This window comes from Myxine glutinosa, chromosome 1 (assembly GCF_964187855.1).
Source record: "Myxine glutinosa chromosome 1, kmMyxGlut1.1, whole genome shotgun sequence".
Classification (NCBI taxonomy): Eukaryota; Metazoa; Chordata; class Myxini; order Myxiniformes; family Myxinidae; genus Myxine; species Myxine glutinosa.
This window is the reverse complement of record NC_136261.1, coordinates 219,674,617-219,701,823: the sequence shown is the minus strand read 5'-3', so window position 1 is coordinate 219,701,823 and position 27,207 is coordinate 219,674,617. Positions and strand designations below refer to the sequence as shown.

Here is a 27,207-nt window from a genome sequence, read left to right as displayed (position 1 = left end):
CAAAAATGCGTGATTCTTAGTGTTTCACCTTTGATCTCTTAAAATCCGAACGGGCCCTTAATTCGTAAAAACGTAGTTTACATGTATTGGACCAAGGCGCCCCCACCGTCAATTTGAAGAGAATCGGCTCAGAAATGGTGTGTGATTGTAATTGTTGGACAGTAAGTGAGAAATAAAGAAACAAGAACAGATACATTCAAAGTACACCGCCCCCATGCCAAATAACTAAATATCCTCTAGCGCGGTATTGCCGGGGCACCTTCAGCGCCCGGTGATACCGCCGTGCAGCACATAGAGACTGTATTGGGAAAGAGAGGTGTGCAATAATTGATTGATTAATTGTGTAATTAAAATCAATCAATAGCAATCGTAAAATAATTTCTTAATCAATTGGCTAATAGCATACCTCAACAACCAGTGTTTCTTCTGAAGCTGTAACTTTATGAAAATAAAATAAATCATTCAACCAAAAATTAAAAAATTAATTGATAAATCAATAAATAATAAATTGATTAATTGATTAATCAATAAATCAAAAATATACTTTCTAGCCACATCACCTGGTCACTGTCATGCCCAAATATTAGCTACCCGGCTCAAAAGGTGCCTGAGATATTCCCAGATGAGAAAGAAAATAAATAAATGATTAATAATGAAAATAAATAAATAAACAATAATGGAAAAATAATTAAATGATTAATCAATTGGCTACTAAAATACATAAACCACTACTGTTTCATCCGAATCTGTAATTTAAGAAAAAATGATTCATTAAGTCTTTAATCGAATAACTAATTAATTGATCGATTCATTGATTAATCAATAAATCAAAATATCCTTTATAGCCAAATCACTTGGTCATTGTCATGTCCAAATATCAGCTTCCTAACCAAATATCAGCTTCCTAACTCAAATGGTGCCTGAGAAATTGCCCAGATGAGAAAGAAAATAAATAAGTGATTAATAATGAAAATAAACAAATAAATAATAATGGTAAAATAATTAAATGATTAATCAATTGGCTAATAAAATACCTAAACCACCACTGTTTCATCCGAATCTGTAATAAAGAAAAATCATTGTCTTCAATCAAATAACTAAATAATTGATCGATTAATTGATTAATCAATAAATCAAAATATCCTTTATAGCCAAATCACTTGGTCATCGTCATGTCCAAATATCACCTTCCTAACTCAAAAGGTGCCTGAGATAATGCCCAGACGAGAAGGGAGATAAATCAGTACTTAATTAATCGCTAATAATTAAATAACTCATCAATTAATTGATTAATCAAAAAACAAAAAATACCGTTTTTGAAAAGTACTTGCTCACTATTGTGCCGAAATTTCAGCTTCCTAGCTCAAAGGATGGCTGAGATATTGCCTGGACAAACAAGAAAAACAAGAAAGAACAAGTACAGATACATTCAAAGTACACCGCCCCCATGCCAAATAATTAAATATCCTACAGCGCGGCAATACCGCAGTGCAGCTCATAGAGGCTGCATTGGGAGGGAGAGGTGTACACTAATTGATTGATTAATTATATAATTAAAATCAATGAAAGGTTGTCACAAAATATTTTCTTAATCAATTGGCTAATAGCATAACTAAACCACTAGTGCTTCATCCAAAGATGTATCTTTTAGAAATGTAATTAAATAAGTCATTAATAAAAAATTAAATAATTAATTGATTAATCAATAAATAATTAATCAATTAATCAATAAATAATTAATCGATTAAATGATTAATCAATAAATCCAAAATATCCTTGATAGCCACATCACTTGGTCACTGTCATGTCCAAATATTAGCTTCCAAGCTCAAAAGGTGCCTAAGATATTGGCCAAATGAGAAAGAAAATAAATAAATGATTAATAATGAAAATAAATAAATAATAATCATTAAAAAATTAAATTATTAATCAATTCGGTCACAGAACACATAAACCACCACCATCACCACCACCACCACCACCACATCACACCATAGAACATCACACCACCACCACCACCAAACAAAATAATAAATGAATTATTATTATTATTATTTCATCAGAATCTGTAACTGATTTTTTTTTTTTTTTTGTAATTAATCGAATAATTAAATAATTAATCGATTAATTGATTAATTGATTAATCAATAAATCAAAAATATCCTTGATAGCCACATCACTTGGTCACTCATGTCCAAATATTAGCTTCCCAGCTCAAAAGGTGCCTGAGATATTGGCCAAATGAGAAGGAAAATAAATAAATGATTAATAATGAAAATAAATAAATAATAATCATTAAAAAATTAAATTATTAATCAATTCGGTCATAGGACACATAAACCACCACCATTTCATCAGAATCTGTAACTAAAAAGAAAAAAAATTTAGTCATTAATCGAATAATTAAATAATTAATCGATTAATTAATTAATTGATTAATTAATAAATCAAAAATAGCCTTTGCAGCCAAATCACCTGGTCATTGGCATGTCCAAATATCAGCTTCCTAACTCAAAAGGTGCCTGAGTTAATGGTCAGAAGAGAAAGGACATTTGATTAATTAAATAAGTACTGAATTGAATGAATGAATGAATGACAATGAATGAATGATCGTTTTAAGGCCATTTTCCCCGCTAGAGCGGGGGTTAGCCTTGCGGGTCCCATGACAATCATGGTTCCCTGTTTGAGGCAATGTTTTCATGGCCGGATTCCCTTCCTGGCACCAACCCTTGGTCGCCTCTTACGATGCGCATAAATAATGCGCATTAATCAAAAAACAAAAAATAACGTTTTTGACAAAGGGTTTGCTCACTATTGTGCCGAAATTTCAGCTTCTTCGCTCAAAGGATGGCTGAGATATCGCCCGGACAAACAAACAAACAAGAAAGAAAGAAAACAAACAAACAAGAAAACAAACAACCAGAGTGAAAACTAAGTACTCCCTTTCAGCGTGCGTCACTGCCGAGCCCCCTTCGATACCCAGCAATGACGATTTGCAATGCCTGGAGATGGCATAGGAAAGGTGCGGTGTACAACAAGAAAGAAAACAAGTACAGATACATTCAAAGTACACCACCCCCATGCCAAATAATTAAATATCCTACAGCGCGGCATTGCTGGGGCGCCTCTGGCGCCCGGCAATACCGCAGTGCAGCTCATAGAGGCTGCATTGGGAGGGAGAGGTGTACACGAATTGATTGATTAATTGTATAATTAAAATCAATAAAAGATTATCACAAAATATTTTCTTAATCAATTGGCTAATAGCATAACTAAACCACTAGTGCTTCATCCGAAGATGTATCTTTTAGAAATTTATTTAAATAAGTCATTAATAAAAAATTAAATAATTAATTGATTAATCAATAAATAATTAATCAATTAATCAATAAATAATTAATCGATTAAATGATTAATCAATAAATCAAAAATATATTTGATGGCCACATCACTTGGTCACTGTCATGTCCAAATATTAGCTTCCCAGCTCAAAAGGTGCCTGAGATATTGGCCAAATGAGAAAGAAAATAAATAAATGATTAATAATGAAAATAAATAAATAAAAATCATTAAAAAATGTAATTATTAATCAATTCGGTCAAATAACACGTGAACCACCACCATTTCATCAGAATCTGTAACAGAATTTATTAATTTTTTTAGTAATTAATCGAATAATTAAATAATTAATCGATTAATTGATTAATCAATAATACAAAAATATCCTTGATAGCCACATCACTTGGTCACTCATGTCCAAATATTAGCTTCCGATCTCAAAAGGTTCCTGAGATATTGGCCAAATGAGAAAGAAAATAAATAAATGATTAATAATGAAAATAAATAAATAATAATCATTAAAAAATTAAATTATGAATCAATTCGGTCAAATAACACATGAACCACCACCATTTCATCAGAATCTGTAACTTTAAAAAAAATGAAAAAATTAGTCATTAATCGAATAATTAATCGATTAATTGATTAATTGATAAATCAAAAATAGCCTTTGCAGCCAAATCACCTGGTCATTGGCATGTCCAAATATCAGCTTCCGAACTCAAAAGGTGCCTGAGTTAATGGTCAGAAGAGAAAGGAAATTCAATTAATTAAATAAGTACTTAATTAATCGCTAATAATTAAATAACTCCTCAATTAATTGTTTAATCAAAAAACAAAAAATACTGTTTTTGAAAAAGGACTTGCTCACTATTGTGCCGAAATTTCAGCTTCCTAGCTGAAAGGATGGCTGAGATATCGCCCGGACAAACAAACAAGAAAGCAAGAAAACAAACAACCAGAGTGAAAACTGAGTACTCCCTTTCAGCGTGCGTCACTGTGGAGCCCCCTTCGGTGCCCAGAAATGACGATTTGCAATGCCTGGAGATGGCATAGGACGGTGTACAATTTTAGTAATTAATCGAATAATTAAATAATTAATCGATAATTGATTAATGGATTAATCAATAAATAAAAAATATCCTTGATAGCTACATCACTTGGTCACTCATGTCCAAATATTAGCTTCCGAGCCCAAAAGGTGCCTGAGATATTGGCCAAATGAGAAAGAAAATAAATAAATGATTAATAATGAAAATAAATAAATAATAATCATAAAAAAATTAAATTATGAATCAATTCGGTCAGAGAACACATAAACCACTACCATTTCATCCGGTGTGTGTACCGGATACCCGGTGTGTACCCCGGTTTAGAATAGGTACACCATATCCCTGCGTGTCGTAAGAGGCGACTAAAAGGGTTGGCGTCAGGAAGGGCATCCGGCCATAAAAACATTGCCTCAAAAAGAGAACCATGACAATTACGACTACATATGGGCAGGGTACAAACCCCTCAAACATCGCACAGCTGAAAGAATTCTGCATGGAGGAGTGGGCAAAAATTTCTCCCAGTCGATGTCAGAGACTGGTAGACAGTTATAAGAAACGCCTACTTGAGGTTGTTTCTGCCAAACGGGGCAATACCACCGATTCGAGCCAAGGGTGTACTTACTTTTTCCACATGCGAAATTTGCATTTATGTTTATTTAAATTATACAATGGACTACAAAATGTAAATGTTTCTTATTATATCACCTTTATCTATCAATATTGTTGAAATTAATATCAAATAGCTGTTTGTTGAAATATGTTGAAAAAGTCAAAACTTTACATGGGGTGTACTTACTTTTTCACGTGACTGTATATAACTAGATCCATTTATTTATGAAGAAATATTACTGTACCTTTATTAAAACTACACCAAAATGATTTACCATTCTGTGGTTTTGTAGCAAGCATGACGGCGCACGATTTATGTCTTGATTCGGGGAGAAACAAAAAAATTTGGTCAGGATGCTGGCGATAATTCACCGACTCTCTCTCCTTCTCAGAAAACACCATAAAATAATTATTTTGCTTTCAATTTCCCCGACAGTGCCGTGGCTGGTGCAAGATGTACCCACACCCAGCCAGCTGGCTGATGACAGCTGCAGTCACCACATATGAGGAAGAGAGAGTTGGGATGAGTGGATAGAAGTTGGTCCATGTTGTCAGACAGCGACATGTAAATGGAGTCATCACCGTTTGGTGGACGGTGCAACACACATATGAACAAAAGGTGGGAGCGGAGAGGAAGCCGCAGCCAGAGGTACTCCTGGGGGTGGAGTGGAGAGAGGGCAGTGCAAGGAGAGTGAGGAAGAGAGTTTTTGATAAAGATAGCAGCCCCACCACCAGGACGAGGCTCAGGTCTATCATACCGGAGGAGGGAGTAACCAGGAGGGGAGATATTAAGGAATCAGAGACATCTTGAAGGAGGAAAGTTTCTGTTAAGCAGATCAAGTCTGGTTTGTCAGAAGCAACCTGTATGGAGAGATCAATCAGGCTTGAGCGAAGCCCCCGGATGTTTGAGTTCCATACTTTTAAGGAATAGGGAGGGGGAGCATCGGATACAGGACAAGGGAAGGGTGGGGTAGGGAAAGATGAGGGAGGAGATGAGGAGGTAGGGAGAGCTGTTGACTGTGTTGGAGATTGTAGAAGAGCTAGAAGAAGGGGAATGATGAGGAAGACAAAAGGTTAGATTGTGATGGGATGAGGAACAGTGAGGAGTTGTTTGAGGGGTGGCAGTGTGAAGTATAAGTTTGGAGGATGTAGCGGTATGAGTTGGAAAGGAGAAGAAGCAGGGAGGAGGCAGCTTTGTGGAGGAGTTAAGAGGCAACTTTGAGGAGGATGGGTGAGAGGGGACAATTGAAGAAAAATGGTGTGGGGGTGGGGAGGGTTGAAAGGGAGGGCTGAAGGGGGAAATTTGAGTGGGAGGGTTGAGGGGGGGGGGGGGGGAGATGGGAAAGGAAGGGGTGAGTTTGGAGTTTTGAAGGGGAAGGGTGAGGGGGGAGATTTGAGTGGGAGGGGTGAGGCAAGCACTTTGCTAGGGGTGTTCCGATGCAAGCAACTAGCGAGGTGTGTTCTGTTGACAAGCAACTTGCTTGGTGTGTTCCGATAGCAAGCAGCTTGTTAGGTGTGTTCCGATAGCAAGCAGCTTGCTCGGTGTATTTTCCGATAGCACGCAGCTTGCTTGGTGTGTTCTGATAGCAAGCAGCTTGCTAGGTGTGTTTCGATAGCAAGCAGCTTGCTTGGTGTGTTCCGATAGCAAGCAGCTTGTTAGGTGTGTTCCGATAGCAAGCAGCTTGCTCGGTGTATTTTCCGATAGCACGCAGCTTGCTTGGTGTGTTCTGATAGCAAGCAGCTTGCTAGGTGTGTTTCGATAGCAAGCAGCTTGCTTGGTGTGTTCCGATAGCAAGCAGCTTGCTTGGTGTGTTATGATAGCAAGCAGCTTGCTTGGTGTGTTATGATCGCAAGCAGCTTGCTTGTTGTGTTCTGATAGCAAGCAGCTTGCTTGGTGTGTTGTGATCGCAAGCAGCTTGCTTGTTGTGTTCTGATAGCAAGCAGCTTGCTTGGTGTGTTATGATCGCAAGCAGCTTGCTTGTTGTGTTCTGATAGCAAGCAGCTTGCTTGGTGTGTTCCGATAGCAAGCAGCTTGCTTGTTGTGTTATGATAGCAAGCAGCTTGCTTGGTGTGTTCCGATAGCAAGCAGCTTGCTTGGTGTGTTATGATAGCAAGCAGCTTGCTTGGTGTGTTCCGATAGTCCGATAGCAAGCAGCTTGCTTGGTGTGTTCTGATAGCAAGCAGCTTGCTCGTTGTGTTTTCCGATAGCAAGCAGCTTGCTTGGTGTGTTCCGATAGCAAGCAGCTTGCTGGGTGTGTTATGTTAGCAAGCAGCTTGCTTGATGTGTAATGTTGGCAAGCAGCATGCTTGGTATGTTATGTTAGCAAGCAGCTTGCTTGGTGTGTTATGATAGCAAGCAGCTTGCTTGGTGTGTTATGATCGCAAGCAGCTAGCTTGTTGTGTTCTGATAGCAAGCAGCTTGCTTGGTGTGTTATGTTAGCAAGCAGCATGCTTGGTATGTTATGTTAGCAAGCAGCTTGCTTGGTGTGTTATGATAGCAAGCAGCTTGCTTGGTGTGTTATGATCGCAAGCAGCTAGCTTGTTGTGTTCTGATAGCAAGCAGCTTGCTCGTTGTGTTTTCCGATAGCAAGCAGCTTGCTTGGTGTGTTCCGATAGCAAGCAGCTTGCTGGGTGTGTTATGTTAGCAAGCAGCTTGCTTGATGTGTAATGTTGGCAAGCAGCATGCTTGGTATGTTATGTTAGCAAGCAGCTTGCTTGGTGTGTTATGATAGCAAGCAGCTTGCTTGGTGTGTTATGATCGCAAGCAGCTAGCTTGTTGTGTTCTGATAGCAAGCAGCTTGCTTGTTGTGTTATGTTAGCAAGCAGCATGCTTGGTATGTTATGTTAGCAAGCAGCTTGCTTGGTGTGTTATGATAGCAAGCAGCTTGCTTGGTGTGTTATGATCGCAAGCAGCTAGCTTGTTGTGTTCTGATAGCAAGCAGCTTGCTTGGTGTGTTCTGATAGCAAGCAGCTTGCTTGGTGTGTTCTGATAACAAGCAGCTTGCTTGGTGTGTTCTGATAACAAGCAGCTTGCTTGGTGTGTTCTGATAACAAGCAGCTTGCTTGTTGTGTTATGTTAGCAAGCAGCTTGCTTGTTGTGTTATGTTAGCAAGCAGCTTGCTTGGTGTGTTCCGATAGCAAGCAGCTTGCTCAGTGTGTTATAATAGGAAGCAGCTTGCTTGTTGTGTTATAATAGCAAGCAGCTTGCTAGGTTTTTCCGTTGGCAAGCAGCTTGCTTGGTGTGTTATGATCGCAAGCAGCTTGCTTGGTGTGATCTGATAGCAAGCAGCTTGCTTGGTGTGTTCCGATAGCAAGCAGCTTGCTTGTTGTGTTATGATAGCAAGCAGCTTGCTTGGTGTGTTCCGATAGCAAGCAGCTTGCTTGGTGTGTTCCGATAGCAATCAGCTTGCATGTTGTGTTGTGTTAGCAAGCAGCTTGCTTGGTGTGTTCCGATAACAAGCAGCTTGCTTGTTGTGTTTTGTTAGCAAGCAGCTTGCTATCGCTTGCTAATCCAGACGTTCCGTATCAACCACTTTGCAAACTGCTCGTCTAGTTGCTCGGCAACCGGAGCACGCGATTTCGTCCAGGCAAAATGAGGTTTGACTTTTAACAAATTGCAACAGAATTATGAAATAAAGACAACGAATACACGTGCAACTCCATGGCTATTCAGTTTGTTTTTATTGAGATTGTTATTGTATGCTTCATGGTTCTCAAGACGCTCATGACGTTATATTATCACAGTAATCATGATAATCAGGCCCATTATCGTAATGTAGGTTTTTTCCATTATCGCCCAGACCTAGTAGGAACACAACTTGGCCCCCATTGCACCAACCTACAATTGGGCGATGCCACAAGATTTTGGGTGATCTTAAGACCAACCAGGCTAAAATAATGTAGGTTCCTGTTATCCTCCCCCTCCTCCACGTACCCTCAAGGTACATGGCAAGATCATGAATATGCATGTGGGTCCAGCGCAACTCATTTTGTTGAAATTGTGATGACACTAACAATATAATCATTCTGACTTCCTGAACTATTGTTGTCTGTGATGACTGCTTTTTCAGGTTTGGTCTTTTCAAGACCGAATAAAAGTTTTTGCTTGGTGTGCAAATACCAAGCTTGGTTTGCTTGGTGTGCAAATACCAAGCTTGGTGCTTGGTGTGCTTGGTGTGCTTGGTGTGCAAATACCGTGCTTGGTTTGCTTGGTGTGCAAATACCAAGCTTGGTGCTTGGTGCTTGGTGTGCAAATACCAAGCTTGGTGCTTGGTGTGCAAATACCGTGCTTGGTGTGCTTGGTGTGCAAATACCAAGCTTGGTGCTTGGTGTGCTTGGTGTGCAAATACCAAGCTTGGTGCTTGGTGTGCTTGGTGTGCAAATACCAAGCTTGGTGCTTGGTGTGCAAATACCAAGCTTGGTGCTTGGTGCTTGGTGTGTTTGGTGTGCAAATACCAAGCTTGGTGCTTGGTGTGCAAATACCAAGCTTGGTGCTTGGTGCTTGGTGTGCAAATACCAAGCTTGGTGCTTGGTGTGCAAATACCAAGCTTGGTGCTTGGTGTGCTTGGTGTGCAAATACCAAGCTTGGTGCTTGGTGCTTGGTGTGCAAATACCAAGCTTGGTGCTTGGTGTGCAAATACCGTGCTTGGTGTGCTTGGTGTGCAAATACCAAGCTTGGTGCTTGGTGTGCTTGGTGTGCAAATACCAAGCTTGGTGCTTGGTGTGCTTGGTGTGCAAATACCAAGCTTGGTGCTTGGTGCTTGGTGTGTTTGGTGTGCAAATACCAAGCTTGGTGCTTGGTGTGCAAATACCAAGCTTGGTGCTTGGTGCTTGGTGTGCAAATACCAAGCTTGGTGCTTGGTGTGCAAATACCAAGCTTGGTGCTTGGTGTGCAAATACCAAGCTTGGTGCTTGGTGTGCAAATACCAAGCTTGGTGCTTGGTGTGCTTGGTGTGCAAATACCAAGCTTGGTGCTTGGTGTGCTTGGTGTGCAAATACCAAGCTTGGTGCTTGGTGCTTGGTGTGTTTGGTGTGCAAATACCAAGCTTGGTGCTTGGTGTGCAAATACCAAGCTTGGTGCTTGGTGCTTGGTGTGCAAATACCAAGCTTGGTGCTTGGTGTGCTTGGTGTGCTTGGCTTTGCGTTATTCAAGATCGAATAAAATGTTCTGATTGCATTTTAATTGTCATCCAAACGTCAAAGGGAATCATCTGATTGAAATGGCTGGATGTTGCAAACGCTAATTTGTGCAGCACACATCGTCCGTCAGTCGGTCGATCAGTTATGTGATGATAAGTACATTATGATGAGCACTCATTGCATTGCACTTTACGTAGCAGATAGATTTTCTTTCAATATAATTGTTACATTAAAATGTTCGTTTTATTTGGAAACTGAGGCAACTACTGTCAGATCCTCTCATTATGTATGGGATCTCATTATGTGATGAGATCAGTTTCCTGTTTTTTTTGTCCCCCGTCGCACCGCGGAGCGAAAGGGGGACTATGGTTTTCCCCTCCGTCCGTGTGTCCGTCCGTCCGTCCGTGCGTGCGTGCGGGTGGGCGGGCGGGCGGGTGTGCGTAAGCGAAGGACCGCATTCGAATTTGGTGTGTGGGTGCAACCCACGTCAAAATCCAAGATGGCCGCCGCCATGTACGTCTGATGCCATGTATGTCTGAACCTTTGTGAGCGAAATATCTTGAAAAATAAGCGAAGAACCAACTTCTAATCTGGTGTTTGGGTGTATCTACGCATAAGGAAGAACCCTATTGAAAATTGGGTCGCCACGTCAAAATCCAAGATGGCCGCCGCCATGTATGTCTGAACCTTGTGAGCGAAATATCATATTATGGCATGTTTTCTGCGTCTTCCACGTTGTCAACTCACATCACTTCCCCAACAGGGGACCGAGGCGTAACGCTTGTTTTTTGTAAATTAAAAAGTACATTTCAATTGCAAACTTTAAAAAGCTCATCTGAAAATTGTGTACCATTCATTATCCATTATATACAAACTATGATGTTTTCAAGAAAAGTTCGCTCATCCAGTTAAGGGAGACCAGCTATACAAATACACAAAGGTAATGTATAAGTGTGGGATTTACAGACAAATTAAATTGTTGAGCCATACAAGAAGGTAGTGGGAAATATTCATCAATACGATTGATCAATTGGTGAGAATCAATTCAGGTTTAATCGAAAGCACATCAACGATTGATGCCGTCTTCACATGGAGAATACAACAACAACAACAACAACAACAACAACAACAACAACACACAGGCATTTTAAGGCCATTTTCCCTGCTAGAGCGGGGGTTGGCCTTGCGGTCCCCATGACAATCTTCTCCATTTTGCCCTATTTTCTGCATCTCTCCTTGTTAACCCCCTTGCCCGCATTTCTTCTTCCACCATCTTTAGCCAAGTCTTTCTCGGTCTTCCCCATCCTCTACTTCCTTCTACATTCATTTCCATCACTCTTCTCAACCAGTCACTTTCATCCTTCCTCAACACATGACCAAACCATCTCAACCTGTTCCTCTTCACAGCATCAATCACAGGCTCCATTCCCATCATCTTCACATGGAGAATGCTGATGGATAAATAAATACCTGAAGAGGAAGAACTTGTCCTTCATGGGGTTTGTAGATGTGGAGAAAGCATTGAATCATGTGAAGGGAATTGTTTTGATGGAGCATGAGGGAGAAAGGAATACCAGAAATCTATAATGAGATGGTGGGAGACATGTGAAACCATGGTGAGGACGTTTTGAGAGAGAATTATGTCTTGCAAATGAGGGTAACAATGCCCCCAGGGATCTGCCTAAAGCCCACATATTGTTTGGTAACTCTGGGCAAGAGACAAGAGTGTATTAACGAGCCCCTTGTATAGACAATTGCCTTGGAATATGATGTTCGCAGGTGACATCATCTTAGAATAGAGACGAGGTGAATGGAATGTTCCCAACAACACTGGCAAAATGTTTCATACCAAAGCAGATTGAAGATTAGCAGAACTGCTTCCCCGGACTATTTGTCCAAAATTTGTCCAAATTATTTTTTTTCCCCGGACAAAATTTGTCCAATTTGTCCCCGGGACTATTTGTCCAAAATAATTCCAGAATTGTTTCATACCAAAGCAGATTGAAGAATAGCAGAACAAAGACTGAGCCGATGGTGTGCAAGTTTGATAAAAACTGCAGGAGAAGATTGAGAAAATGTTGGATCTGGAGGCGAGACCATTCCAGAAGCTCAGAACTTCAAGTTCCTGGGATCTGTGGTGCAGAATGATTGCGAACTATAAAATCTAAAGACGGATAAACATAACGAGCCGGGTAAGCAGTCGAGTGGCACGACGTGAGCAGTTTTTCATGTTTTATAGACCATTTTTCAGCTTAAATGGAATGAATGCATCAAGTGATATTTACAGCTTAACTGGGCACGTGTCGCAGAAGGATGGCAGTCGAGTTGTGACTGTGACTTTGTGACTTTCACACCTTTGTACCTGTGTATGATACCTTTGTAAACGTCTTTGCCTTTCGAGTCTACAGCTGCACATCACATGTGTGTGACTTTCAGTGACAGTTTGAAGCTTTGCCTTGAGCAGTGAGGATCGTGTCGCTCACCCCTGTAGGCAATGGTCTTCGTTCACCCCAAGCCACTGAGTACGCATGCCCGACGTGGTCAAGTTCAGAAAACAAAACTAGAGGTGTTTGGCAACAAATAGTCCGTTTATTTATTTACTAGCAAATACCATCCATTGCTTCGTTGACGGGAATACTTAGTTAAAGGGGAGAGTGAAAGAGAGGGGTGGGGGAGATACAAGAGAGGGAAGGGGAGAGAAGGGGGGAGGAGGAAGGGGGAGGGAAGAGTGACCTCGCAAAATCCCATTGACTTAATGTATTGAAGGGAGATGTGTTTCTGACAGAAAAATTGGAAAACTTTAAAAGGGTAAATTAATTAAAATATTATTACAATCTATAACAAGAACTGCACTCAACATGCAATATAGAGAGTTTACCTCTGCCAGGCTGAACAGTTTACATTTTGTATCCCACGGATCTGGATCCAGACCTGATCCAAAACTAATATTGGCCTGTTCTTGATATCTAATCAACTCTTCCTCCTACTTTTGACACAAGTCGTCCGCAACTTTTTGAAATATTATGCTATATATCATTTTGGCCCTATTACTCATTGGTGAAGAATCACTTGAAAATTAAAAAAAAACTCATATCCGGATCCGGATTCGGATTTTCATCAAAAGCAAATAGATTCATCCTTGTTGCGCACCCAACCTATCCACCAAATTTCATGTGACTGTCCACACCTTTTTAAGGCATCCTGTTCACAAACAGACAGGGGTGAAAACATAACCTTCATCCACCTTTGGTGGCAGAGGTAATATGTGTGTGTGTGGACGTGTGTGTGTGAGGAAGAGGGCTCGTCTCCATAACTCCAAAACAACCCGTGGCTTCACTGACAAGGGCACTAAGAGAGTGGGAGAGTGAGGAGAGGGGTTAGAAAAGGGGGGTGGGAGGAAGGGGGAGAGCGACGCCCCACCACATGTTGCTACAGTATATATACACCAGGTGCGAGGAGAGGGATGAGAGCGAGAGAAAGAGAGGAGAAGGGGGGAGAGAAGGGGAAGCGAGAGGGGGTGTGGGGGAGTGAGGAGGGGGAGAGGGGGGGGGAATAGAAGAGGGGTGGGGGAGTGATGAAGGTGGGAGAACGACTCTTCACCACACATCACTATACACTCTGGGAGGGAAGGGTGTGAGGAGGGGGCGGGAGTGGGATACTGGGCCTCAAAAATCGAGTGGAAATTTTTCATAGTAAATTAATTACAATATTATTACAATATTTTCCAATTCTCTCTTCAACTCGGAGTTTCACTCATCCCGTTGCGTTGCTCACTCTAATCCTCCCATTATGTTAATATTTCTTTAAATTCAATCTTTAATTTAATTTGGTTTGACTTACTAATTCTGGAGATTTCCCCCATGCAGAACCAGGCACAGCAGTGGGCGGCTTCATTGCGATTCCGCTGGTTAATTATTTTCGTTGCACTCAATGAAGTTACACTTTCAGAACATTTCTTAATCTTTTCTTCACTCGATATAATCGGCCGAACAGTCGAAGAAGTTAAGTTTAATCTTTGGCAATTTCACATTTTCTTGTGTGAACATGGAGTATTTAAGCAAGGGCGAACAGCCTTGCTTAAATTAAATAAATATGATTAGTTATAAAAATCGCTAGTGTCTTAGAATTTTCAGATTTTACTCCAGATTTCACGACTTATTTAGCCCACAAGATCTAATCTTCAGATCCGAACACAGATTTTGATTACATACTTTAATTAGTACAGTCTGTGGCAGGTCATTTTGGCTCAAAGGCAAGGCATTATTGAGCAGGCCGAAACAAAATGACGGCTTAAGACCCCTGCGAGGTGAAAGCAGGCTGACCAAAGGTAAGCCTTTTTTTTTTTTTTTTTTCATGATGAGCACCTCGCTATTTATATTGAAAAAGGGGGTTTAAATTTACCCAAATACTCGGTTTTCATTCATGCGCTCCATTGGACTTTCCTTGGTATTCATGCGTAGTTTTGGGCCGCTAGGTTTCATGGTGTTGAGTTATGGAAGAGACACACACACTGACACACTCATACATGTACACTCACATTTATTATTATATATTTATTTTTGTACACATAGTCGAGGCTCATGAAAGAGCTAGTACTAATACACTGAATGGACCAGGACACAGCAGGACAAAAGGAACAGGGGGTGGCAGGGAGGGCCAATACTAACAGCAGTGCCAAAGGCCAAGACAGAGGACAGAAAAAAGAGGAACAATGTTTGCACTTTATATTAGTTTTATTTTTTTTAAAGATGGTGTTTTCTGGTAATGTTTTATCTTCAAGTTCTTTTGTGAATGTATATATGTCATTCTGAAGTGCTCTTTTAACTCTCTCGACTCAGGAATTTGCATTTTCTCTTCTGGCTTCAAATAAATTGTATTTTTTCTTCATTGTCTCACCATTCAGGTTGAAAGAACATCACCTGTCAATGCGCCGGGAAAGAAAGGTGAATGCAGAAAAGGAGGACAAAACCTCTCGTCCACCTCAACTTCCTGCTCGTATCGACTCCAATCCGGTGGATAATACACCTGCCAATGTTGAAACAAGTAGTTCCAGCCGCAAGGTAACAGGGAGGGTGTGAGGGGAATGGGAGTGATGGGGGAGAAGGCCTCAAGACAGATGATTATATCAACATAACGCTGCAATAATCAGTAAGCAAGACAGCTGAGCGCAAGGTACTTTATCTGTGTGGTTATTGCAGAAGCATGTCGAGAACTACCTGCAAACATTACTTCGTATCCCGGTGTATCGTGACCACCCTTCTACGGTATGCTATGCACTGTAGTCCAACATTGCACAACACAGCCAAGTACGAAACTGAATGTTGTTCTCATGATCTTTTATTCGTAGACTTGTATTTGAAGGTAAAAACAAAGTGGATTAAAAGTGCAGCTATCTGTAGTGCGGCTGCAAGTCTTTAAGTTTGTTAATAAGACTTGGCTTTCGAATGTGATTTTGTGTATTTTTGTTCTTCAGCTTGAGTTCCTGGAGGTTAGCCGCTTGTCTTTTATCAACAAGCTTGGACCTAAGGGCATGTGAGTTCGTGTCTTGTTGCAGAAATCCAATGATCTTGTAATTTCAGCGAACTTCCATTTTAAAAAAATCTCTTTCGCTATTGTGTGAAAGTTGGAATGCAATAGACAAAGGTTTGCTATGCATAAAACATGCTACAAGCTGTCATGTGGTCGGATGAGGTTTTTGAAACATAACTTTTTAAAAATCAAACTTAAACAAACGAGAGCAATGCAACTGTGTCTCCAATCGGCCTCCGCATAGTCCCACAACGGGTAGATCCCTCGTTCACTGTCCTAAAAATAAACAAGTTTGATTCAAATCCCTTCAACTGTTTTCAAGTATCACATTTTCACCAGCCTGACAGGTTTCACATGATCTGTGAAGTGGTTTCAGAGAAAGAATTTTTTAAAATATCGGCTTTCAAGCTAATATGGCTGCCACACCACGTGACATATGACTTAAAAATGTATACTCTGCATATGTATGTGTCGTGGATCACATTTGTGAAGTTTCGTATTGATCGGATAAGGTTCGTTTTTTCTATCCAGGTTGGCTGCCAAACCACATGACCTATGACATTATCATTTTCAAACTATATGCAACTATATATATATTAAATAAATTAAAAAACCACCTTTGAGGCCATTTTTCCCCGCAAAGCGGGGGTTGGCCTTTTTCGGGAACCGTGGTTGTTGTTGTTTTTTGGTCCCCTTTTTTGAAGCAATGTTTTACGGCCGGATGCCCTTACTGACGCCAACCCTTTTTGCCGCCTTTAACGACAAACAGGGAATTACCAGTAAACTGGTACTCAATTAGCCGACCTCGGAAGGATGACAGGCTGAGTCAACCCCCCTGGCGTTAATTCAGCGATCGACCGGGATTCGATCGCTAGCCCAACACCACAACTGTATGTGTGACAAATATATGTAACAACTCAAACTATATGTGTTAGATGATATTTTTAAAAATTTAGCATCGCTAGGGTAAGCAGTTTGAATGAATGAATGAATGATCGTTTTAAGGCCATTTTCACCGCTAGAGCGGGGGTTAGCCTTGCGGGACCCATGACAATCATGGTTCCCTGTTTCAGGCAATGTTTTTATGGCCAGATGCCCTTCCTGACGCCAACCCTTGGTCACGCTCTTACGACGTGGAGGATCGATATTTAAGTTTCTAAGCAGTTTCAGAGATATAATTATTTTATATTTTTCTTCAATCCAATATGGCTGCCACACCATGTGACCAATGATATTTGCATGATCAACTTTTAATCGCCATGCCTAGTCAATGACACACGTAAAGTTTCGAGTCAATTGTGATTTGGTGGTTTGGGAGAAGATGTTTTTAAAGATTTCTAGGTTAAATCCAATATGGCTGCCAAACCATGTGACCTATGATGTCATAAATTTAATATTTCAATACAAATGGGTCATAGATCATGTGCATGCAATTTCACATTTTTAGGATAAGGAATTAGATTAAAACATTTTTCGCTGACATACCACTTCACCTATGATGTCATCATTATCATGATTTTATTCCCCGTTGGGAGTACTTGACAATGTGCCAAGTTTCAAATTTTTCCATTCAGAGGTTTCCGAGAAATAATTTTTTAATTCGTTGTGTTTAATCCAAGATGGCTGCCATACCACGTGACCTATGGCATCACAATTATCACAAAAACATTCTGCATAGGTGTCACTCCTACCCTGAAAGTTTCGTCCCAATCGGACGTGATTGCTGAGAAAGACGAGGTTTAGTCCGGATGGACGGACGGACGTACGGATGGACGGACAACCTGAAAACGTCATATTTTAGGTGCTTTATAAATCTTTCAGTTTTAAATATTTTAGGTGCTTTATAAACATCTAAAAAAATTGTAACAAATTAATGTAACCGGTTTTTTTGTAGTTGCGCATTAAGATTAATTTGATTTTAACAAGCATAAAACATTTCAACAAAATGTGATTTTTTTATTTTTTATTTTTTTTGAGTAACTTTAATTTCATCAAAACTAGCAAATACCACCCGTTGCTTTGCTGGCAGGAATATTAAGAGAGGGGGGAGGGTGGGGGAGAGACAGAGAGGGAACAGATAGAGGGATTGTTGGGAGACAGAGAGAGGGGAGAAGGAAGAGGGGAAAGAAGGAAGGAGAGGGTGAGGAGAGGTGTCACAAGTTGTCGAGGATATATTGTAATCAGCTCTGTCTGCTGTCTGTCAGTCATGCTATTTCCTCCTCAACGGTTGTGCAAACATTCAACAAACTTGGGAATTTTTATCACCCCATAGCAAGAAGGTGCAAGAGCAGCTACATTTTTGGCCCCACCCCTTGGGTGTGTTCAAAAGGTCAAATACCTAAAAATGCAATTGAGACCACATTTTAAACGTTTTTTTATTGAAACTTTGTATATGCAATCAACATTGGGACATGAAATATAACGATTTTTTTGAATTTGACCCCCGGTTCATGTCCCAATGGGGGTGACTTAGGGCGTCAAAATGGGGAAAATTGTTTCAGTCAAAATTTGATTTTCGGTCAATCCTGGTGGAAGCTTTTACCATCTTTCAACTGTGCTTTAGGTGGGAAGTGTGGGGATTTATGATGGCGCCCCATCGACTTCGCTCTCGTTCATCTTTATGAGTCGTATGGAATATCTTATCACAGTCTTTTGCAGGCAACCACATGGCTTTGTGAGAAGGTAAGGGCTCACTTGAAAGGCTAACTTGGACGAAAAACCTCAAATAAGATATCAAAATTAGGAGGTGGGGATGGATTGATCACGTGTTTTGCATAAAGGATCAAGATATATCAAAAAGAGCAATATGCTGGGCACCTGACAGGAAGAGAAGGGTTGGTGAAGTACCGTTGAGAAGGATATGAAAGGAATGAAGGTCACCTGGAATAAAAGTGGAATGTTGGCCCGACACCGATGAGAGTTGATAAGAAGTTCCATATCCCAGATGGCATGTTTCTATAATAAGCAATGAGGAAGGTTTCACTCAGGTCATAACCTGAGCATTGGATTTTATGAAACGCAGGACGGAGCATACTATTTAGAACCCTCTTTTATTATTTTACAATGACTGAGACTCAGTCTCGAAATGTATTACATGAAGGACAAGAATATTGGAAAACAATGCAGAATTTTATAAAGGACATGTGCAATTTGAACTTGGGGTCTCTGCATTGTTACTCGGCCAGTGTTGTTGCGGAACCATCGAAGCCAGATAACCTCAATACATTGTGTTATTTGTGGCACCGGAAATTGCACTATTGCTTCTCAAACTTGTCCTCCAAAAGTGTCATTGATATCTAGTAGTTACCCTGCGCTCGCGAAGCGAAAGGCAGGGTTAAGCATTCGGGTACGTACGTACGTACGTGCGTGTCTGCATTTTAAAAATTCATTTTCTCGGCAACCGTTGGTCCGATTGACATGAAATTTTCACCATAGGAGGGCCTCCTCCTGTAGAATATTTTAGTGAATATTATGACGTCACAGGTGACGTGGTACGGGCGCCATCTTAGGAAAAAAAACAAAAAAATTTGCACCTCTATATCTCAAAAACCGCTGCACATAAATATTTGAGACAGGTCTCATTGCAAAGAACTCTCCATGCGGAATAACATATGTGAATGATGACGTCAAAGGTGCCACCGTTATGACGTCATAATTCAACAAGTAAAAAAACTTTATCCAATCACGATGAAATTTATTGAGCATCTTCTCGGTATAAATTGATGCAGAAATAAAATTATAATGACGTCGTAGGTCACGTGGTTCGGACGCCATATTGTTTTGAGTGAAAAGCCTGAAAAACCACTAAAATCCAATTTTCTCCGAAACGACTGAACAGATCGAGGCCAAACTCTGCAGGCAGAATCGCATACCTATGACGAACAAAAAAGCCAGCGAGAATGACGTCATGCATCACATGGTTTCAGAGTTATAACGTTTTTATGCATAAACTTTTAAAACGAAGCTCCTCCCTCATTTGTGATCCAATCGAGAGGAAACTTCACAGATGTGTTCAGCATATTCGTCTACTAAAATAACCTTTTGGAATTTGCGATAGGTCACGTGGTTTGGCAGATATAAATAATTAAATGAAAATATTTTAAAAAATTATGACTCTTGAACCGCTTCATTGAACGACGTGAAACTTTACATTGTAGTAGAGGTAATGAAGTGTAACATGTGTGCATAATTTAAAGATGATTCGATATACGGTCTGGAAGCTAGTTGTTATTGCGTGAAGAAGAAGTCTTCTAGAGTGGGCATGGAATTAATTATCACACTGCAAATGACGAGCAGGCAAAGTACGGAGCTACCTCACGGGGTCATTTTGACCTCAAATAAAATTCTGATTTCAGATTTGTCAATCGCTGAGGTATATTAACACATGACCAAAACGGATTTGACGAAATTCCGACGATTTTTGACGAAAATATACTATTTGTGTATGCATTTCAGTAAAGTAAAGTATGTGCCATGTCAGCATTTTAAAAATTGAAACGTGGCTCATTGTAAATAACTCCATAATATGGGGGAATAGGTGTTGTTAACGATGGTGTCATTGGTGCCATAATTATGACGTCATAATTCGACAGGGACAATGCTTTGTCTGATCAGTTTGAAAGTTATTGAGCATGATCTATGCAACAATTATTTAGAGAATATACATTTATGATGTCGTCGCTCACGTGGTCTGGCAGCCATATTGGATTTAAAAAAAAAAGAAACGTTCAAAAATATAAGAGTTGGCTCGCAACAAGTTGACTGCGCAAGGTAAGTATTCTATGAATACCATCTCGTTTTAAAAGTAATTGCAGCTGAGAGCTTACCATGACACATCAAGACAGGGTATATATAATATGTTTGGTGGCATTGATATTGAAGAATTGAGCTTGCATTAAAAGGATGCGTAGCTCTCAATCTTTTCCAATATTAAACTTATTGATTTGTCAAACAATTACCTTACAACTTATTGTCGCTCTTTTACAGTGGAGAATGAAATTTGACTGCTGTTTCAGTAAAAAAAAACTAAAAAAAACAGCAGACTGCAAGTGAAGTACAAACACATTGGTAGAACAGCTGATAGACCTGAAAGTAGTTCGCCAAAAGTTTATTCATTCATTCGTTTGCGGAATCAGGCTGCTCGGTGCATAGTCTGTCAATGCATGGCTGTGCTTTTATTGCAATCCTATTGAAGATTCAGACAGGAATTTGGAATTAGGTTAACTAGGGCATGCCCGTACTATATATATATCTAAAATTATATCCCCCCCCCCTATTTACATGAAATGGTTTGGTCCAAAGCGAACGGCTTGCGAGTGGTGACAATCCCCCCCCTCTATTTACATGCAATGGTTCGGTCCAAAGCGAACGGCTTCCGGAGTTTGGTAAAGAAATCGCCATCGCGTACACAAACGCGCAGGAAAGCGAATGAATCGCAAATTCGTTTTTATTAGTTGTAAAACATAATGCCCAATTATTCAATTAGCGCCAACGTATTTTGGCTGTTTGCAATTTAATCGCAAGGCAAAGTAGAAAGAGAAGAGGGAAAAAAAGAAAAGCCTTGCCTTGCTGCAAACAGCTGCTGCAAACAACAACAACAGGGAAGGCTGCACTGTCCGGAAGTTGGCATATCGCAGTTACGATTATTTTAGTGTTAATGGCCAATTATTCAATTAGCGCCAACGTATTTTGGCTGTTTGCAATTTAATCGCAAGGAAAAGTAGAAAGAGAAGAGGGAAAAAAAGAAAAGCCTTGCATTAACGCATTAACGCTTGCATTGCATTAACGGTTCGGCACACGTGATAGCTCGCTGCTCTCTGATTGGTTGAAGCGTTTTTTGGACATAGCTCGGTAGGTACTTGTCCGATTAATTTCAAACCTTGAAAAGGCACATCCTCGGGTCCCCAGCAATATACCTGGCAAGTTTCAAGTATATCGGACCCGTGGTTGTCGAGAAACAGCGGTCACAGACAAACACACAGACACACAGACACACAGACACACAGACACACAGACACACAGACACACAGACACACAGACACACAGAGATTACTGGAATTATAGATAGATGGGCCAGCGATGTTGTAATTGCCTACTCTGTGTGAAATATATTGTTGGAACTTTCGATGGATAGCACACTGATTGATGCAGCAACCTGCCACATGAATACCTGCTTGCCATTTTTTTAATATTCTGGCCGTAAATGGAACCTAGACAAGACAAATCAAACCAAGTGTGCAATGTCTGAGCTATCTCTTCAATGACCTATGTAATGATCAATGCCACACCGGATGGCCAACTCGTTTATTTAGCTATGAGTGATCTTGCCAGAAATGTTCAACTTGGTCAAGATTCTGACCATGATATGGATTTCCATGTTGTGGAAAACCATTCAGGTCCGCACAACTTTTAGTCCAACGGTTTGGTTTAATTGCATTTAGATCATCACATCATTCCTGTAAGTAGAAATACACAATAAGCATACGATGCGACATCTCATAAAGCCATTCATATCAGTCAATGCAAGCAAGCTAGATATTCTATAAAGGCGTACCATTAACGAGGCTACCGATGTAACATGTCACAAGGGAGAAGTCTCGGAGCACTGACACAGCAACGGGTCTTATAGTCACGCCCCTAGTGGGGACAACAATGACAGCGAGCAGCGAGCATCCCCACCCGGGTTCAGTACGGATACGATTTCACTACATTCACCCCCCGTCAGAATTATACGGCCGCGTGGCTAAAAGCGAGTGAGCGTCAGCATGGGCGCGGAGTATTAGTCGGCCCAACCGTAGCGGGCCGGGCGGCGAATTTCTCTGCCAGCACGCGTTCGAAATTCCCCGGGTACGGCGTCTCGTAACCCTGTATCCCCGGTGTCAGAGGCGTCAACAGGGTCGGGTGATGAAGGGGGTAACGCCAAGTCGTCGGACCCGGGCAGTCTCGACGGGGGGAGGGTCGGTGGACTGTCGGCGATGGGAGCGTCGGGAGAGGTCATAGTCTCATAGACGGGTTCGACTGGTTCGTCCGATTCCCTACTAAGGTCGTCGACCCCGCAAGGGGCAAGATGACGAACGGAGACAGTAGTCTCACGACCATCAGACGTCATCACACGAGCATGCTCAGGATTAGCCTGGAGAATCTGCACTTTGTCCACAAGGGGGTCGTACTTGCTCGCGCGAACTGCCCGTTTAAGGTAGGCCGGCCCGGGCCCAGCGAGCCAACTGGGCAAAGACCGTATACACCCCGAGCTCCTGGGGTGGTGGAAAAGACGCTCGTGGGGAGTTTGGTTAGTTGCCGTACTCAGGAGTGCCCGGATTGAGTTCAACGCCGCAGGTAGCGACCAAGCCCATTTATCGAGGCCCCGGCCGTGGGTCCGGAGATGGAGCATGACGGCCCTCCAGATAATCCCGTTGAAGCGTTCGATCTGCCCATTAGCCTGGGGTCTATACGGCGTGGTGTAACTAGACGCAACGTTGTTTTGGAGCAGATAGCCGCGCACCTCCTGAGACAAGAAGACTGCACCCCGGTCGGTATGGACATAGGCCGGGTAACCGAACATTGAGAACAAGTTCTGTAAGCAACGCATCACCGTGGCAGCAGTCATGTCCGCGCACATATAAGCAAAGGGGAATCGTGAGTACTCATCAACGATAGTGAGCAGATAGCGAGAGCCGCTCGACACCGGCAAAGGGCCCTTGAAATCCATCGCCAAGCGTTCCCACGGGCGTGTAGCCTTCACCAGAGTCCCCATAGGGGGGTTATAGAAACGCGGTTTGATTTCCGCGCAGATAGCGCAGTCGCGACAGATACGGCGGATATCGTCAATCGAGTAAGGGAGATTCCCACTCCGCACGAAATGAGCGAAACGCGTTACGCCGGGATGGCCCGCAGTAGCATGCAGCACCCGTAGGCCCTCCAACGAGGTGATACCAGCACATGTAGTGGGGCGCGATAAGGCATCGGCGGCCTGGTTATCCTTCCCTGGGCGATATTTGATGGTGTAACAGAAGTCGGCGAGTTCGATACGCCAGCGAGTGATTTTCTCGTTCTTAATGCGCTGGGCGTGTAAGGTGTCGTACATGAACGCAACGCTTTGCTGGTCCGTGATGATTTGGAAGCTCCGCCCGAGTAGGTACGGGCGCCATCGCCGAATAGACTCGACGATCGCATACGCTTCCTTTTCAACGGACGAGTGCCGCCGCTCAGCGGAGGTAAGAGTCCGTGAAAAGAAAGCCACGGGACGTCCCCCTTGGGAGAGGGTCGCCGCGATGGCCTGATCCGAGGCGTCACTTTCGAGGACGAACGAGCCGCTCTCGTCAATGGTTGCTACGGCGGCTCGGGCGATGTCGGTCTTAAGTCCTTCAAAGGCCGTCAATGCGGCCGAACTCAGGGGAAAGGTGTCGCAGGCCACAAGGGGGCGAAGTTTCGCGGAGAAATTTTGCACCCATTTGGAGTAATGGGCGAACAGCCCAAGGGCGCGTTTCAGGGAAGCCCGATCGCAGGGAGGGGCCATGTCGAGCAAAGGTCGCAGACGTTCCTTATCCGGAGAGACAGAGCCATGGGTCACGGTGTACCCCAGAAGATCTATGGTGCGTAGGGAGTATCGGCACTTATCCTCGTTCATAGTTAAGTGATACCGTTGCGCGACCTCAAGGAAGCGCTTCAGATTAGCGTCATGGTGCCCTTGGTCATATCCACAAACCGTAAGGTTATCGAGGTAGACGAAAACATCGGTTAAGTGCTCCCGCGCAACGAGGTCATCCATGGCCCTCTGGAAACAAGCGACCCCGTTCGTCACCCCAAAGGGCAATCGTGTAAATTGGTACAACCGCTGCCCCGACTCGAAAGCGGTATAGATACGATCCGCCCTAGAGATAGGGATCTGGTGGTACGCACTACGGAGATCGAGAGTACTATAGACCGAATACTGGGACACCTGTTGCACTAGCGCGTCCATCCCCGGAAGGGGGTAGGCATCCAGCTGTGTAAAGCGGTTAATCGTTTGGGAATAGTCGATTACCATGCGTTTGCGATGGGCCTCACTGCGCACCACTAAGACCTGGGCACGCCACGGTGACCTACTAGGTTCTATGATGCCGTCTTTCAAGAGCTGAGTCGTTTCGTCCGCAATGAATTGCATGTCCGCGCGGGAGTAGCGTCTCGATTTTACCGCGACAGGGGTACAGTCGGAGGTTAGATTGGGGAACAGCGAAAGCGGACGGACGTCCATTTGCGCTAGGGCGCACACCGTTAGCGCGTCGTCCGCCCCCACAACAAGAGTGTCAGGCCCACCGAACTCCATTACCAGACGTCCATGCAGCTTAAGAAAATCGTGTCCTAGCAGAATATCAGCACATAATGCGGGTAAAACCATAAGGTGTACATCAGGGAAAACCCGTCCCTTTAGCACTAGTTTCAATCGGCATTCCCCTTTTGTGCTAAGCCGGAGTCCCTGGGATGCCATGAAGATCCGTCGTGTAGACCGCCCGATCCGCCATCCATGCCTGAGCACAAGTCGCTGGTCGATAAAACTATCCGTAGATCCGGTGTCCACCAAGGCCTGAACACAATGGCCCTCAACCATAAGGGGAATAAGGGCTTGAGCCAGGCCAGACGAGGCAGCTGGGAGCGGGACTGAGCCCCCCGAATGGGTCGGACCAGCCTCGCGGGTGGATCCTACACCAGCAGCAGTTTTGCGATCGTGGCCGGAGTCTGCGTTGACCATGGGGAATCCATTATCGTCATCAGAGGGCTTTCCCCAGCATTCCGGTGTTTCGCGATTCAAAATCCGATGAGAAAAGGCCTCAGTAGTATTTGACATCGCCTTTTGACACTCCTGGCAGATAAAGGCTTCCGTTGTAGCCGAAATCGCCTTTTTCGTTTGGTCGCTTTGACAAAAGGCTTCCGTAGTATTCGAAATCGCCTTTTTCGTTTGGTCGCTTTGACAAAAGGCTTCCGTAGTAGTATTCGAAATCGCCTTTTTCGTTTGGTCGCTTTGACAAAAGGCTTCCGTAGTATTCGAAAGCTGTTTCTTCCCTTGCGTGGCTCGAGGTTTGGCCAAGGACGCGGCCTTTGTCCCCGATGGAGAATGAGACGGTGGTGGCTTTCCGGTGGCGCCAGTCAAGGTTGTCTGAGCGCCCAGCGGGCCGCAGCGAGGGGCCCTCCCCTTCGAAGACGGGTAAGGCGCTGGGCTCGTGGGTTCTGCTACAAGCCCGTTCAAGGTTGCCGCGCCTGCGCGACCGCGGCTGCGCGAGTCGAAGGGCCGCGAGCCGCGTGCCGATTTCTTGCACACTTTCGCGTAATGTCCCTTTAGCGAGCACAAATGGCAAATAGCGTCACGTGCCGGACACACGACTCGGGCATGACGAGGCCCTCCACAAAAAAAACATGCGGCCCCGCGCAAGGCCTTGGGTCTGCTGGTCGTAACGGCAGCTGTCAGGGTAGGGTCATCCTCCGGAGCATCCCGGAGTTCAGCAGGCGGATCCACGTCCTCGTCAGTGGTCCTCTCCGGCCGGGCGTGTAGTGAGGTGCCCGCCAAAAGGCGCGTGCGATCATAGGCGTTCGATTGCATCCGTGCTTCAGTATACACCGTCGCTTGCTCAACCGCCGTAGCGAAGGTCAGGTCGGTCTTCTCCAAGAGTTTGAGACGTAGTTCCTGAGAGGAGACCCCTGCTATGAAGGCATCTAAAAGTCGATCATCTTTAGCCTGCTCGGGAGTCCGTGGCTGGGCGCTGTCCAGCATGAGCTGCCGGAGCTCCTGGGCGTAATGATCCATAGGCTCGTTGGGTTGCTGCCGTCGCGTCTGCAGCAAATAACGCGCATACACAGGGCTTTTTTCTTTTATATAAAGCCGCTTGAGCTCCGCGACGGTAAGATCATACGTCGTGCATTGAGCGACCGCGTGGTAGACCCGGTAGTCGATTTTTGAGTGTAATATTGCCAGCTTCGCGGCAGGCGTCGGAGCGGTATCAGGCTCATTAAAGAGATGCTCCAGTTGCTTGAGCCAGTGCTTGAGTTGCAAGCCTCCGTCCGTGGCTTGTGGGTCGGCGCTGAAAATGGACACCGTCAACGTCTTGTTGCCAGCCATGTCAGCAGATCTTAAATGCAATTAAGTGTTGTGGAAAACCATTCAGGTCCGCACAACTTTTAGTCCAACGGTTTGGTTTAATTGCATTTAGATCATCACATCATTCCTGTAAGTAGAAATACACAATAAGCATACGATGCGACATCTCATAAAGCCATTCATATCAGTCAATGCAAGCAAGCTAGATATTCTATAAAGGCGTACCATTAACGAGGCTACCGATGTAACATGTCACAAGGGAGAAGTCTCGGAGCACTGACACAGCAACGGGTCTTATAGTCACGCCCCTAGTGGGGACAACAATGACAGCGAGCAGCGAGCATCCCCACCCGGGTTCAGTACGGATACGATTTCACTACAATCAACTAATACGATCAGATATTGCTCAAAAAGCCATGGATTAAATACAAAACAAAACACCACCACGTTCCACTGTAAATTAGGAATTTT

General features: G+C 43.1%; 1 protein-coding gene across 1 annotated transcript in view; it reads left to right on the top strand.

The window, feature by feature from the left end:
• The window catches only part of LOC137413893 (phospholipase D1), a 246,702-nt gene that overhangs the window by 98,877 nt on the left and 120,618 nt on the right, over positions 1–27,207 (top strand). The window contains exons 5-7 of the mRNA XM_078784018.1: positions 15,043–15,199; positions 15,338–15,403; positions 15,613–15,671. Coding sequence (XP_078640144.1) covers positions 15,043–15,199; positions 15,338–15,403; positions 15,613–15,671 — 282 coding nt within the window. The remainder of the gene's footprint in view (positions 1–15,042; positions 15,200–15,337; positions 15,404–15,612; positions 15,672–27,207) is intronic.